Source organism: Bubalus bubalis, chromosome 3 (genome assembly GCF_019923935.1).
Source record: "Bubalus bubalis isolate 160015118507 breed Murrah chromosome 3, NDDB_SH_1, whole genome shotgun sequence".
Classification (NCBI taxonomy): domain Eukaryota; kingdom Metazoa; phylum Chordata; class Mammalia; order Artiodactyla; family Bovidae; genus Bubalus; species Bubalus bubalis.
The window spans coordinates 161,299,571-161,315,004 of NC_059159.1; the positions used below are offsets into that span (position 1 = coordinate 161,299,571).

At 42.8% G+C, this 15,434-nt stretch overlaps 1 protein-coding gene across 10 annotated transcripts in view; it reads left to right on the forward strand.

The window, feature by feature from the left end:
* Window positions 1–15,434, forward strand: part of PALM2AKAP2 (PALM2 and AKAP2 fusion) — a 515,120-nt gene that overhangs the window by 281,568 nt on the left and 218,118 nt on the right. For 6 of the 10 annotated variants that reach the window (XM_025279197.3, XM_045165161.1, XM_044940414.2 and 3 more), the window contains 2 exons: window positions 1,521–1,622; window positions 12,885–13,580. The exons of 1 other annotated variant lie outside the window; for it this stretch is intronic. In XM_025279197.3, the coding sequence (XP_025134982.2) occupies window positions 1,521–1,622; window positions 12,885–13,580 (798 nt within the window). Of the gene's footprint in view, window positions 1–1,520; window positions 1,623–12,884; window positions 14,686–15,434 lie in introns of those variants that run through there. 3 more of the 10 variants (XM_044940423.2, XM_044940419.2, XM_044940417.2) reach the window with 3 other exon arrangements.

The window sequence follows — 15,434 nt, forward strand, 5'->3', positions numbered from 1 at the left end:
ATGTGGGAAGGCTGGGGGACTGACTGGATACCAGGAGCAGGAGGTAGGGGCGCCGCCCAGGATCCTGGGTGAATTGTGGTGCCAGTGAGCTGAGACACGCCATATGGGAGAAGCAGCAGATGAGTGGAGATGAGAGTTCTATTTTGGACATGTTGAGCTTGAGATGATTTGTGGGCTATTGAATAGAATATGCGGTAGGCAGTTAGACATGATCATTGACCAGTGATCGATATTCCAGGATAATGAGGTGTGTCTGTGGCACATGGAAGGAATCACATCACCTAGAGTCCAGCTTTCTAGAATGTTCCTTCACTTTCCCCCTGCTCTCTGGGGCATGCACAGATTGTTCCCCTGTTTCACCCCAGTGGTTTCCCCCTCTCCTCTAATACTTCGACACACCTATTGACTTCCATGGCCTCCATCTCCCTAAATGAACTTTCAAGATATTTTCCCAAGCAGAGCCGTTCTCTCTATTCTGCATGGCCACATTTCTTGCAGCTGAGCTCATGGTGTTTCACTGGTGCTGTTATTTGGAATCTCTAGATTTTCTAGCTGAAACACCAGACAGAAGGACTGAAATTGTGGGATAAATTCTGAAAAAAAAATTTTTTATGCCTATTAGTCTTTGGAATGAATCAGGCACATAAAGTGATATTTCCAGTTTAAGGAAAGACTCCCAAATCTGTTTTCCAATTCTGTTTAAGATATGTCTTCCATGTTTCTACTGCTTCCCTGGTGGTTCAGAGGTTAAAGCGTCTGCCTGCAATGTGGGAGACCTGGGTTCGATCCCTGGGTCAGGAAGATCCCCTGGAGAAGGAAATGGTAATCCACTCCAGTATTCTTGCCTGGAGAATCCCATGGACGGAGGAGCCTGGTGGGCTACAGTCCACAGGGTCACAAAGAGTCGGACATGACTGAGCGACTTCACTTTCACTTTCCATGTTTCTAGTTTGAAGTCCCATACTTGGCCCAATCCCATTCTTTGGTGGCTCAGACCAGTGTGAGAGTCCTGGATTTGATCCCTGGGTCAGGTAGATCCTGTGGGGAGGGAAATGGCAACCCACTCCAATATTCTTCCTTGGGAGATCCCACAGACAGAGGAGCCTGGCAGGCTGCAGTCCATGAGATTGCAAAGAGTTGTATACAACAGAGCGACTGAGAACGCACCCGCATCAAGTTGATAATGGCTCTCGCTAGTTCATCTCTCTCCCTCTTTTTTTTTTTTTTTTTTTGGTCCTCTGAACACATTGTACTCTTAGAATCTAGAGCTTTCTGTTGAATCTTTTAATACATAGAGCTGTTCTGGGGCTTGAGCTTTCTGGCCGGGATCTCTCCTACCTCAGCTACTCTACTGAATACCAGTCACTGGGCAAATGCTGGTCTTTGTTTACCCTGATCCTCTCTTGCAATGGCCACCTCTGTGGTCCATTATGTAGGGCAGACAAGCTGCTGTCTCGGCAGTGAACCCATCGGGCCTCTCAACACTGTGCCTAATTGTATTCCCTATTCTCTGCTACCAGATGCAGTAAATCACATTTCCTCCCAGCTCCCCGACCTGCCAACCCTCTGTTCACGAACAGCAGAACCATCACCTGAGCAGGACGGAACCAGCAGAGCAGCTGGTAAGTCCTGGGGAGCTGTCTGCTTTTGATGCCAGGACTGACCGTGGGGCTTGCATTCCTCTGAGCTTTATTAATGAGGGATGCCCAGATATTCTGACATGGAGGGGGGTCCCCCTCCTCAGCGCAGCTTCAGATGTAGAACTTACAGTGGCCACACAGGGCGGGCACTGGTCCCTGAGGGGCTTCTGAGGGCCCAGGGGAGGGAGTATTGAGAAAATCATAGAGCTCTTTCCCTCCTACTTTGGAGGAATCTGTGTTTGTGGTCTTTATATCAGTCCTCATTCTACAAGATCAAATGAGCTATGCTGGGAAGGTGAGGGGGGGGGACTATTTTCAAAGTGTGCGAGAATGTTGCTGTGATCCTTTGGGAACTGAGCTGTTTGTACACTGTGAACATATAGATTCTCAAGTCTCCTCATTGCTGGAGTTATTTCTTACCTCCTGTGGTATATTTGGAAAATAAAAGGAGCAATTTAATGAATGTATGCTTCTTGCTTATATTCCTCACACTTGTGGATTGTAGCGAGTAATACATTTGTGAGTGTAAAACATATGGAGAACTCTGCTTTGCTCTGTTCAATGTGAATGTGCCCCAGAAATCAGAGCTGGGCGCCGTGCTTAATAAATCACTAAAGCAATCCTTTTTGCTCGTGCACAGAGGCACTGAGAGCAGGGGCTGGATGGAAAAATGACCACCAATGCTGCAGAGTTTGTCATAATGTAGGCGAACTGGAATTTGAGCATCAGATTTATGCTTTATGTAATCCAGGTAAATTTATGTTTAAAAGAAGTCATGGAAGGGTACCTTTATAAAACAAGCATGGACTAATAAGTCAGAGGAAATTATTTATGCAGTATTTTATGAAGCAAACATAGCAAACTTCTATGTTAGCCTTCCTTTTAACATAGAAGTAAAATAATTCTGCAGGTATTGACATAATTGTCATACACATTGGCAAAATATAAGTATTCTGGGGACTCTATAAATATCTTAGCATATTATTTTACAAACAGATTCACAGGGTTCTAGAGTTGGGGGGGGGTACTGTAAATGGTATCTGGTCAAACTCAAGCTAGGATCCCAGGATAGTTAAAAAACTTGTAGCTACAGTCGTCCTACGAAGGGACCATTGGCAGTGATTTAAGCTGCAGATTCTTTTAAATGCTCCAAGATGCACTTCTGAGATCAACTCGGGATAACAATTCTTCAAAAGGCACATACCTCCCTGCGTGTTATTAGAGTGTTGGTAGTTCCCAGTAATTGTGGGTAAACAGCTTTCTAGCTCCTCTCCACATTTCTGCGACTCACAGGACATGCAATATGACCTACCTAACGATCAGTTCGTGAAGGCGGTAGGGCCAGTGTGTGGGGACTGAGAGATATGAACAGGATTTGAACAGCATTGGCAGTCAAGGAATGTGAGCTTCAAGAATGATATGTTACTGGGATTGAAGTTCTGTGTGCATAGGAATACACACACTTTCACAAGCTAGGATCCTTCCTCTCAGAAGACACTGTGAAAACATAATGAATCCAGATAGCAAATGCCTTTTTGAAAAAGTATTATGTGCTCAAAGTCTTCTAAAAAATAAGTCTACATGTACTTTTGTTTATCAGTTAAGAACCAATATGCATAAATGTATCTACTGTGGAAATATACAGATGCAGAGGCTTGAAAGGAATTGCATTTGATGTGGTTAACTGCTTCGTCCAGGCTGCTTTTGAAATAGAGCATCCAGATTAATGATCAGTTATGGCTAGCAGTGACTACACAGAGCATGGACAGTTTACAAATGAATGGCAGTCGCCCCTGGAATTCTTTCTCATAGGTATCATCCATCTTGCTTTAGGGGCATCCTTTTGAAAATTTGCACAGTCTTAGGGCCATTTTAAAAAAGTCACTGGTCGTTACTCAGTATTATGACAAATATTCTGGTTGTCTGGAGTTTGGGAGGTTTTGGGTTCTGTATAAATGGGAATTTATTTGGAATCTTTGCTTTGCAGAATCAGGAGGCATCTGTTCCAATTCCTTATTCAAACATGGAAGCCCGGGGACAGAGCCTTGCCATGAGGCCTTCAAACCACAGGCACATACCATGACCTGGGTCTCCCTACAGATGGCCCATTCTGTCTGTAATTGGCTCTGACAGCTGGGAAGTTCGTCCTCAGATGGAGCTCTCATTAGTCTGCTGCTTTCATCTTTTACCTATTTTTACATATCCTTAAGATACAAACCGAAGTTTGTATCTTAGGAGCCCTTCAGAACAAACCTAAGTTCTTATTTCCATTTATTTATTATTTTTTTTAATTTTATTTTATTTTTAAACTTTACATAATTGTATTAGTTTTGCCAAATATCAAAATGAATCCGCCACAGGTATACATGTGTTCCCTACCCTGAACCCTCCTCCCTCCTCCCTCCCCATACCATCCCTTCCATTTAAATATTTGAAAACGGCTATCACATCCTGTCTTTCCCAGGCCTTCACTTTCCATCCCCTTAATGCCCGCAGCCCCGGTCGGTTCATCTGGTCCCGAGATGGTAGGTTTCTTGGACCCCCTTAGCCGTGCCTGTTGCTCCCCTGTGAACACGCCCCGCTTGGTCTCTGAAGGGCAAGACTCAGAGTTGCCCAGCACAGTCTGGGCTGAGCAGTCACCCCACAGAGGCCACAGCCACGTGACTTCCTGGCGGTCCTCATGGCCTTTCCACCTCAGGCTCTCAGGCACAGCCTCGGAAGTGAGTGGCCTGCGCCACTACCGGGCCTCCTTCCCTCTGTCCAGCGGAGCCATCGATCCAGTCATTCCAGCGGCAGCAAGAAGTCTGTTCCCCACAACTGTGCACATACTACTTCGCCTTCTCACATGCAGAAGAGCCTGCAAATTCCTCTCTTTCTAATCTTAAGAGACAAAAATAAGGATGAGCTATGCGCCTCTCGGCCCTTGGTAGATTTTATATGACTGTTAAGTTTCTTCCTGTTAAAGTGTCCTTCAGGAGTGTCAGGGGCCCCTGGGGTCACCAAGGAGTCTCTGGAAGGTAAGGAAAGGGTTGAGGTGAGGGACTTGGTGTTCCTTCCCATTTCAAGCACAGCGGCTTCCCCAGCCTTGTGCTTCCATATCGTATTTCTGCATCAGGTTTCATTTGAATAAAGGGTTTAACCATTTTGAAAGGAGAAAACTCTCTTTGTTGTCAGGATTTTTACAGCTCATGGTTGGGGCTCTACACACCCTCGCTTTTCCTCTCTGTTTAGTATCATCTCAGATCTGAAAAGCAAACTGGCATTATTTACCATCATTTCACTGATAAAATTGTTGCACAGTTTGATAAAAAGTCAGAAGCCTGTGGCTCACCGTTAGGGATCCTCCTGGCCCTGGGGAATCCTTACCCGGCACCTATGGGGCATGGCTTTTCAACCAGTGACAAGTTCTGGCTGTTGTCCTAATACTCATGGCACATGTTTCTGTCTCGTCCACATAAGGACAATAGGGACTTGATGATGATCCAATATGCTTTATCTCTGTCATTTGTCTAATCTGTCTAGAGACCTTGAAGGAAAAAAAATTGAGATTAATGTGCCCAGCTTCTGCTCTTTCAAAATTGATTCTAGAGTTTAACCAGCCATGATGTCCAGCTATTTATATATAGTTTATGGAATTCCTTCCTTCTCAGTTTTGAAAATTAGAACTTGGCGTTTCTGCCTCCAGTGCCTTTCCTGGTATATGAAATCCTTGGGACAAATTCATTGATGTGGAAACTGGGGCACAGGACCCAAAGCACTGTGAGCATTTGTATCCCTGGGAGTTTTATTATCTTCCAATCTTCTCTACTCACCTGGGTTTCAGTTACCTCCTAGCAGTCCTGGGTTTCAGTTACCTCTTAGCAGTATTCTTTCCGACACTTCTCAAGATGTAAATTGCCCTTCTTGACCAAAAAGACTGAAGCAAAGTCAATATGAGACATTGGCTTTGGCTTTGGCTAGATGGCATCACCAACTCGATGGACATGAGTTTGAGTAAGCTCTGGAAGTTGGTGATGGACAGGGAAGCCTGGCATGCTGCAGTCCATGTGGTCACAAAGAGTCAGACACAACTGAGCAACTGAATTTTGCTGTCCTTCAACATTATGCCCTTGCTGACTTATTTTTGTTAAAACCACAGTGTCTTAGGAAAACATTTGATTTGAAGAAATGTTTGATTTTTGGGTTTTGAAGTTAGAGATTGCTCTCTGGGATGAGAGGAAGGATTCACTCTAAATGAATATCCTCATTTTCATCATTCTTTACATCACAGTGCTAATTTTATATTTCCCACCTCAAGAGGAGTGAACATAAATGCATATATATAGTCTTATGCTCAAAGAGATGCATGTATATATATTCATTCAATAAGCCAAGCGTATGTATTGTTTTTCTTCCACATGGTACATTGCCAGCCACTTGATGTGTATTACACAGGGAAGATCTCACTTCTGTGTGGTGGTCATGGTCTGATTGTCCATCGCCCTCCCTTCTCTTGGATTTGATACATCACTGACTCACAGGCCACATGGGCTCTTCATGGCAGCGTGGAATATCAAAGCTAGATACCATGTATACACAAACACACACATATATATATGCATTAATATTTCTATAACTGAATCACTTCACTGTACACCAGAAACTAACACAACATTGTAAATCAGCTATACTTGAATTAAAAAAAAAAAAAAAAAAAAGAGCTACTTACCTTTCATTGTACCAATAGGGAAAATGAGGCCCCAAATTGAGATGTGACCTGGATAGGAATTCAGACTCACTTTCTCCCTTCCTGTGACACCTCCCATATGATGACTGATGACGATGGGACATGATTTTTATACTTTACACACGGACCCTCAACTTGATTCTTCTACCCACTGATCACAGTGAGTCAAGGGAAGCGAGCTGGGAGCAGCCCGGGTCAAGGAATTTAACAATGATCAAAAGTTCCCTCTTCATGGGGCAGGGTTCTGTCTTGTGTGCTCTTGGCTTGATTCTGAAATGGAATCTCGCCAGTTTGTGTCACTTTCCACTTACCTGTGTCGGGCACTCTTGTTTCCTTTCCCCTGGGTCCCTTAGGGCCCTTGCAGCTGCTGTGTTTGTCCAGGCTGAAGGTGACAGGGGACAAGAGGGCACAAAGAGCCAGGGCAGCAGGTTTGACCTGGAATCAAGCATTCTGTGTTCTTCACACCCTCTTTCTGGGCCCTATGGTGTCCGGGTGTCTTTCTTGCAGGCCTTCCACTCTTGCTCATACTTGGGTCTTTTCAGAACCTAGAAACTAGGCTCATCAACCCCATTAGGGTATCTCTGCTTCTCCAAGGTGGCCCTTCTATGGATGAAAGAGCTGTGGGGGAGAAAAACCAAGGAAACCAAACACAGAGTTCAAAGTCACAGTACCAGTGATGTCATCCATTTGTATCCCTTTGCAGAAACTGGCCCCTTCGGTTCTTATTCTTCATTAGCAAAAAACTTGCTCTCTCTCTGGGATGGTGGAAGGCAGAACAAACATGCTTGTATCCTCCAGTCTCACTGTCACCAGTGTGTAATACTAGAAAACCAATACTTATACCATTTTATAAAAACATACTTCCAGACTCCAATCAACCCATCACTGGAACATCTACTGGACTCTTTCCTTTTTCTTTTCTGTTACCTGGTCCTTCCTCAAATACTTTTCTTTATGTCCATGCAGCTCTTTCAAAATCCTTTCAAGGGCTCTCCAGAAAGTTTCCTTCCCCTGAGAAGTACCCTTCTCCTCATTTTTTTTCCCCAATAAGATGAACACAGATACCAAGCCCTTACAATCCTCATTGTCGTGTACCTGCGGCATGGGGAAACTTGTGGAAGAAAAGGGCAGATTAGAGAGTGTTCATTGTGGTTAGAGATGAGGGCATGATGTAAGGGAGAGGTCTTTGGCAGCTGTAAAAAGTAGAAGAGTTTTAAAAATTGTGTGCATGCCTCCTAAACAAAATGTAAATCTTATCTTCCTGCTGGTTCATATCCACCCTCGTGCATATTTGGGATATTATTGGCTGAGAGCTGAAGCAAAATAGAAATACTTATTCACAAACAACACATTTAAGAAAAAATGTTCACACTTCCTTTGTGGTTTTCTGAATGTCTAGTAACATTCTCATATGTGTATCCATGAAGTCTAAATATTGTCTTAAGAGAGTAGATCTTTAAAGTTATCACCCCTAAAACTGGCAATTATGTAAGGGGGTGAAGGGGCCAGCTAACCTTATTTTGGTAATCATTTTGCAGTATATATGTATATCAAGTCATCACATCATACATCTTAAGCTAACATATGTTATATGTCAATAATATCTCAATAAATCTCAAAAGAAAACCAAAAAAATAAACAAAAATATTGCCTTTGTGTAAGCTAGAGCTTCTTGAAGTGTTTGCCTGAGTTGCCTTACTAAATAGAAGAGAGTGAAGGCAGACAAGGAATGTGAGACCAAACCTGAAGAAATCTACTAAAAATCTGTGGTTTCTTTAAAGCCCTAGGTCTTATCTGGGGGAAAAAAATACATATGAATGTTGTCTTTTATGGCATAATCTATCTAAGCTTTTTTTAGTATAAAAATGTCTTATTCTACTCTCAAATTCTAGAAATATTGAAAGAACAGTGTGTATCATATAAATATTAATCTGTAACCCTAATGAATCTATGTCATTTGTGGTTCACACTCAGAGTTATCTCACACTTCACAAAATGTAGCATAAAATCACAGGCAAAAAAAGAAAACCCACTGAAAAGAAACTCTGTTCTTTTTTACCTGTTTCTCCTGAAGGATGTTGAAAGGCATCCAATTCATATCTCCACCCAGAAGGACTTCTCACATTCCCTTTTCTTCCCTCCTCAAGTAACTCTCCAAAGCATCATTCACTGCCACAGAATATCCCCTCCCTAGCCATCTTTCATGGAGAAGGCAATGGCACCCCACTCCAGTACTCTTGCCTGGAAAACCCCATGGATGGAGGAGCCTGGTAGGCTGCAGTCCATGGGATCGCTGAGGGTCAGACAAGACGGAACGACTTCACTTTCACTTTTCACTTTCATGCATTGGAGAAGGAAATGGCAACCCACTCCAGTGTTCTTGCCTGGAGAATTCCAGGGACGGGGGAGCCTGGTGGGCTTCCGTCTCTGGGGTTGTACAGAGTCGGACACGACTGAAGTGACTTAGCAGTAGTAGCAGTAGCCATCTTTCACAGAGCTTTTACTGCCTCTTCCATTAAACTCCTCCTTTCTCAGCTCTTAATTGTATGGATCTGATTAACCATTAGAGTCGGACACGACTGAAGGGACTTAGCAGCAGCAGCAAAGACATTCTCCCCATTATCCCTCCTTTTAGTCCAGTCTCTGATTCTAGGAATAGGCAAGGACCAGCTGAGTTTGGAAATTAGGATGGTAGAGAAGGGAAAATTGGACCACAAATGATAGCATTCTCATTGGTGGGCAGAGAGAGGGAGGGATATCCCTAAAGATTCCTATGTTAATAATGTATATCCTATCAGATATGGATATAAAAGTAGAAATGTTTTATTCCATACTCTGTATTGATTACAGCTCAGTGTATCATTTGGCTCACATATTACTGGATGGTTTGGGGTTTTATATCTATTAACTGACAATCGTTATTGCTGCTGTTGCAGTTCAGTTGCAAAGTCACATCTGACTCTTTGCAGTCCCATGGACCTGTCGTCCGCCAGGCTCCTCTGTCCATCATTATTACATTGCTTATTTACAAGCATGTCCCATGAGTGTGTTAATAGTGATAGGATGCAATATTTCATCCCAAAACTGTGCCTTTTAATATAAATGTAATATTTAAAGAACAGGTTCTTGGAGCCCATTCAGTTCAGTTCAGTCGCTCAGTCATGTCTGACTCTGCAACCCCATGAATCGCAACATGCCAGGCCTCCCTGTCCATCACCAACTCCCGGAATTTACACAAACTCATGTCCATCGAGTCAGTGATGCCACCCAGGCATCTCATCCTCTGTCGTCCCCTCCTCCTCCTGCCCCCAATCCCTCCCAGCATCAGAGTCTTTTCCAATGAGTCAACTCTTCGTATGAGGTGGCCAAAGTATTGGAGTTCAGTCCAAAGTATTCAGCATCAGTCCTTCCAATGAACACCCAAGACTGATCCTTTAGGATGGACTGGTTGGATTTCCTTGCAGTCCAAGGGGCTCTCAAGAGTCTTCTCCAACACCATAGTTCAAAAGCATCAATTGTTCGGTGCTCAGCTTTCTTCACAGTCCAACTCTCACATCCATACATGACCACTGGAAAAAAAGATTTTAAATGCCTATTCTATTTGATAACACATTTTGTGGAAAATCAGGAAATAACAGACATAGTTCTCTTGATATCACCGTCATTGTATGAGCTGATGTACCTTTTTGACAAATATTGGTTGGCTTCCCACTGTGTCACTTGAAGAAACTCAAGATCTTTGTGCTGAGCAAGTGAAACTTTCAAAACGGACACAATGAAAATAAAACATTGGAATTTGTTTCAAAATCTTCTTAGTTAAGTGTTAACCATGTCAGTTGTATCTTATAAGCAGACGAAATACTGTTGTTATTTTTCACCCAGTACAAGCATTAATCACTGTGTTTACCTTTTCATCAGTGTCATATAAACTATTTGTCACTAGATTAAAACAGCCAATTAGACTTTTCAATTAGTAGTATTGGTTTCACAGGTATGGTTAGCAGGTACCTTCTATCCAAAAGGCTCTATGGTAGGTGTTTGGGGCGGGGGGAATCTCTGAAAGATGCCAGGCAAAAAGCTAGCCTTCCAGGATCCTAAAAATCTGTGGAGCTAATAAAACATTCCCACAAATAATTATATTACTGACTGGAAAGTGTTAAGTGCCCTCAGTTTAGAAGAAGTGTTCAGAGAATCTTGAGAAGAGAGGGATAACTTAGAAATGGGGTGATCAAAGAAAGTTCATGGAAGAGGGTGCAGTTGACCTGGGGATCAGTGGATGGGTCACATTTTGATATAAAGAAACTCAAAAGTAGGACATTTCAAGAGAAAGGAATCTTAAAAGCAGGAAATGTTAGGTGTGAGATGGTGTTTTTTAGCTGCTGTACAGGGTGAGGAAACAACAAAACGTTGATTGGAAAGATAGTTTGGATCTTTTTAACACAGTGGGGAACTTATAGTTCAGAAAGAGATAGGAACTCAACGGCGATGACAAGCAGAGATGTGACACCAGACTCTAGAGTCTGTCAGTGGAGAAGGGACAAAACAGTCTAGGCAGAGGGACAGCATAGATTTAAATGGTCGTGGAAAGATGTCCTGGGAACAGTGAGACCTCTGTTATGGCCTGAGTGCATGTGGAATGAGAGAGGCTACAAGGCAAAGCAAGATAAGAAAGGAAGGTTGCAGACAAATGCCAAGGGAATTATATGCCAAGCTAAGGAGTGTGGTGTTTACCCTCTGCAGACACAGGAGCTGATGGAGAGTTGGTAAGTAAGATAACTCTGTGGGCAGGGTGGAGCCTAGGCTAACAGTGGTCAGCTGGCTTTTACTATACAGGGCCAGATCATAAATATTTTAGACGTTGTGGACCATGTATAATCTCTGCTGGGTATTCTTGTTTCTTTCCTTTTCTCTTTCTTAAATTCTTTCTTGCCTTTACTTGTAAGTTTTTTCTTTCCTATAGCAATTCTTTTTCTAAAAAAAATTATTTTTAATTGAAGGATAATTGCTTTACAATATTGGTTTGATGTCTGCTGTACATCAACATGAATTCTTTTTTTTTTTTTTTTTTTTTTGTAAAAACCATTTTCCTCTCCTTTGGCCCTCTGGAAGTGAAATGACAGAAGTAGCAGATAGAAATCAGACACAGGTTGTTGTGCAGAAGGTCTGGTCTAAGGCAGTGGTGATAGAGATAATGGTGAGGAGATGCATGGGGATGGATCTGAAGTAGAATTAGTTTCAGCAGTTGTTTGATGATGGGGAATTAGGAAGAAAAGGGAAAGTCAAGTATGATTCTGAGGCTTCTTGCTTGAGAGACTAGGTATTACTTCTCACCAAGACTATGCTTGTCCCACCAAGACTTTGCTCTCACCAAAACTCTGGGGAGCTTTGAGAGAAGATGGACTCAGTTTTGAAGCTGCAGAGGTCGATGTATCTGTGGGTCATTCAGGGAACGGGTGTCAAGGGAGAGTTGGCTCCATGGGTCTGAGGCCAAGTGTCCTCCCATCCAGAACATGTGCCTCATGGGGAGCCTCTGAGGCAATAGGTCAGAAGGTATGGAGTGTCGTGAGAGTCTACAGGACAGGAAAGAGCTGGTCCTGGGGAAGCTCAGACTGGCCCCAGGATTTGGGATGTTGGAGAGGCTGAGAGTGGTACCTGGGAAGACCAGGTAGGAAGCTCTTGTGATCATCATCTTGGAAAGAGGGAGTAGTATCTCAGGTGAGTGATGACAATGGAACAGAGAGGAGGCAGCAGCTGGGGGTGACAGCATGGGGCAGAACCTTGAGGGCTTGGCAGTGTGTGCATGGGGGAAGAAAGAGGCCTTCTGTGAGCACTGTCCTCGAATTCCCGTGTCATGGGATAACGCCCCCCTCCCAGTCTTTCTTCTTCTAGTTCTTGTCTTAGAAACCTAGCTAAGTGACTGAAGCCCACAGAGCATATGATCTGACTCCTTTCACAGCTTTCCATTTTTGCAAATGTCCCCTTCTAGAGTACAGTAAAGGATGGCCATGTGCCGTTTTGCAAAACCCTTCGCATAATCTTCATTCACAGAAAAGGGAAATGTCAAAACAAAAAAAAAAAGAACACTTGGTAAAAGAGTTCTTTAAAAAGATTTAAGATTTTGGAACTAGGTTACATCCTAACCAAGGACTTTAAAATGGTCTAAGTCTAGGGTATGCTCCCAATCAAGGTGAACTCGAATGTCATCTGCTTCCCTGAAATGTGTCGCACTCGATCTCAACAGTCGCTCGTGGCTTTATTTAGCTCCTCTTCCTTGGAAGTTTGAGTGCCATTGTGAAATGGTAACTCTGTACACATGTCTTCCCAGTGCATTTAGCTGCTGTATTACAACACATATATAACCACCTCTGTCCACAGTGCACTCACTCTAACACTCAAGATGCTTGGTGGTTAGACTAGAAAGGGCACAACACCGTTTTTTTTTTGTCTGTTTGGCAATTAACCATTCACTGGCTTTTTTTGTTGTAACATGCACTTCCTTTCTCTTGTTTTCATTCAAGCTGTGTACGCCATGGAAATTAATGTGGAGAAAGACAAACAAACAGGAGAGACCAAGACTCTCTCTACATCCACCATTGGCCCAGAGGGGGTCCATCAGAGAGGAGTCAAAGTCTTTGATGATGGTACCAAAGTAGTGTATGAGGTGCACTCAGGAGGCACCATAGTAGAAAATGGAGTGCACACATTAAGCTCAAAGGATGTAGAAGAGCTTATTCAGAAAGCTGGACAATCAAGCTTAAGAGGAGGGCACGTGTCAGAAAGGACTGGGATTGCAGATGGGAGCCTCAGCCACCCTAAGGAACACATGCTCTGCAAAGAAGCCAAGTTAGAAATGGTCCATAAGTCTAGGAAAGATCATTCTTCTGGGAACCCAGGGCAGCAGGCTCCAGCCCCCAGCACTGAAGGGCCGGAGGCAAACTTGGATCAGCCAGTCACCATGATTTTCATGGGCTACCAAAATATCGAGGATGAAGAGGAGACGAAGAAGGTGCTAGGCTATGATGAAACCATCAAGGCTGAGTTGGTCCTCATTGATGAAGATGATGAGAAGTCATTGAGGGAGAAGACGGTGACAGACGTATCCACCATTGATGGGAATGCAGCCGAGCTGGTGTCCGGGAGACCCATCTCAGACACCACTGAGCCCTCATCCCCTGAAGGGAAGGAAGAGAGCTTGGCCACGGAGCCAGCCCCAGGTACCCAAAAGAAAAAGCGCTGTCAATGCTGTGTTGTCATGTGACCACTTCTTTCTCCCCCTTTCTTCCGGGCAGCCTCTGTGCTGTCCACCACTTATGTAGACCTCACTGTACCACTAACTGCGATACTGTGAACTGGAAGCAAACACCTGCCTTGCCTTGCAGTTGGATTGCTTTGATCCCTCTTATTTTTTTCCCCCTTTCGTTTTTTTCTCCAGTTTCCTCAGCTCAGAGACAACATGCATGTGTGTGCTTCACTCTTTCCAAGAACTTGCTTTTCCTCTAAACTTTTTCTTGTGTCTTCAAGAGGGAATTGGTTCCTTACTGCTCGATTGGAATGGACTCTTCATATCAGCCAGTGATCTCGTAGCCTTAATTCATTTGACTGGAATTGAACCCGTGGGCACCAGGGGAATCATTTTGTCGTGTTCCTATCATGTAGTCACACATCGCCAGGTTGCTGATTTCTCACTTGCCTCCCTTACTGTGGATCTTTACTTTTATATTTTATGTGGCAAAATGCTGTGGGGTCTAGCCAGATGCTGGTGTAGCCAAAAGTGGACCTTACTTAGTTTGTTCGATCTAGGGTGATGCTTTTTGCTGCCTTACATAAGCTTCCAGGTTACAGTATCGTGCATCTCTGGCTTTCCTTCTGTTAAAACTGAAATGAAGTTGATGTAAAAGAAAAAGAACTGAGTGCTTGTTACAGCTGAATTGTAGGGACTAATTCCATAACCTGCCCATCAACAGCTGTCTCTCTTTCTTATGACTTAACTGATGGACCCTTTATATGAGAAGCACCATTTTTTCTAAGGACATGAAACAAGCATTGTTTTGAGCATCATTAGTGATCTCCAAACTTAGGCGAATCCACGAACCTTGCTTTTATTCTCTAAAAAAAAAAAAGTGTAAATTTTTATATTGTTTTCTTTTTCATGGATATATTCCATTAATCTATTTTCAATGAAGTGGTCGTTTTGAGAAGTTTCTCTGTAGTGACCATATTTCTAAAACACTCCTTCTGACCTACAGTGGTTGCTGGGATGCTTCCGGTCCATCCATTGTGGACGGTGCTGTTCCTGAATTAATTCTTCATTCACCTGCCCTGTTGATTCCAGAGCTTTCCATCTGGACTCTTTTCTTTATGTCCCCAAGAGAATGTTACCTGTACCTTCACCGTGTAGGTTTATCCACCCCGCAAAATTAAACTTTAAAATGTAGAGAGACAAAAAAGTTTCAAAGATGAAGAAAGATCTGTCTTATCACCCTAAGTACTTTTAATTCATTCCACAAATACTGATGGAGTGAGTGGCACATAACTGAGCTTCTTCAAGCATCGTTTCCTCAACTTATAAAGATTCCAGAACATCAAGGGTGGTTTTTATCTGGAACACAATGAACAGTTCTTTAAATTCTTAGCATTTCTCCCAAAGCAAATAGCCACAGGTATAAAAGAACCAAAGGGAAGCAATATAGTAAAATAATAATAGAGCAATGAAATAAAGCTGTAGCATTTGAATTGATTTTAAAACAAATATATCTTTTAAGTTTTTTGCCAAATGTTCTTAGTATTGTTGCAGATAATTCACAAATTTATCCATGTTCCATAGAACCTAATTTTAAAAAATATGTGATAAGATGTACTAGATCAAGTTCTACTTCTGTGAAGAGTGTTGAGAGGAGGCAAAAGCAAAGTGACCTGGAGAGAATTTTATTACAGAACCAACTCAGTTTGTCCTAAATAGCTTTTTTAGTGCTAAATTGATTATTTTTAATATATTGGCTTGAAATTGTACTCATTCCAGTTAGAAGGGGGAAAAACAATATTTTTTAGTTTTCAAACAATTACATTTA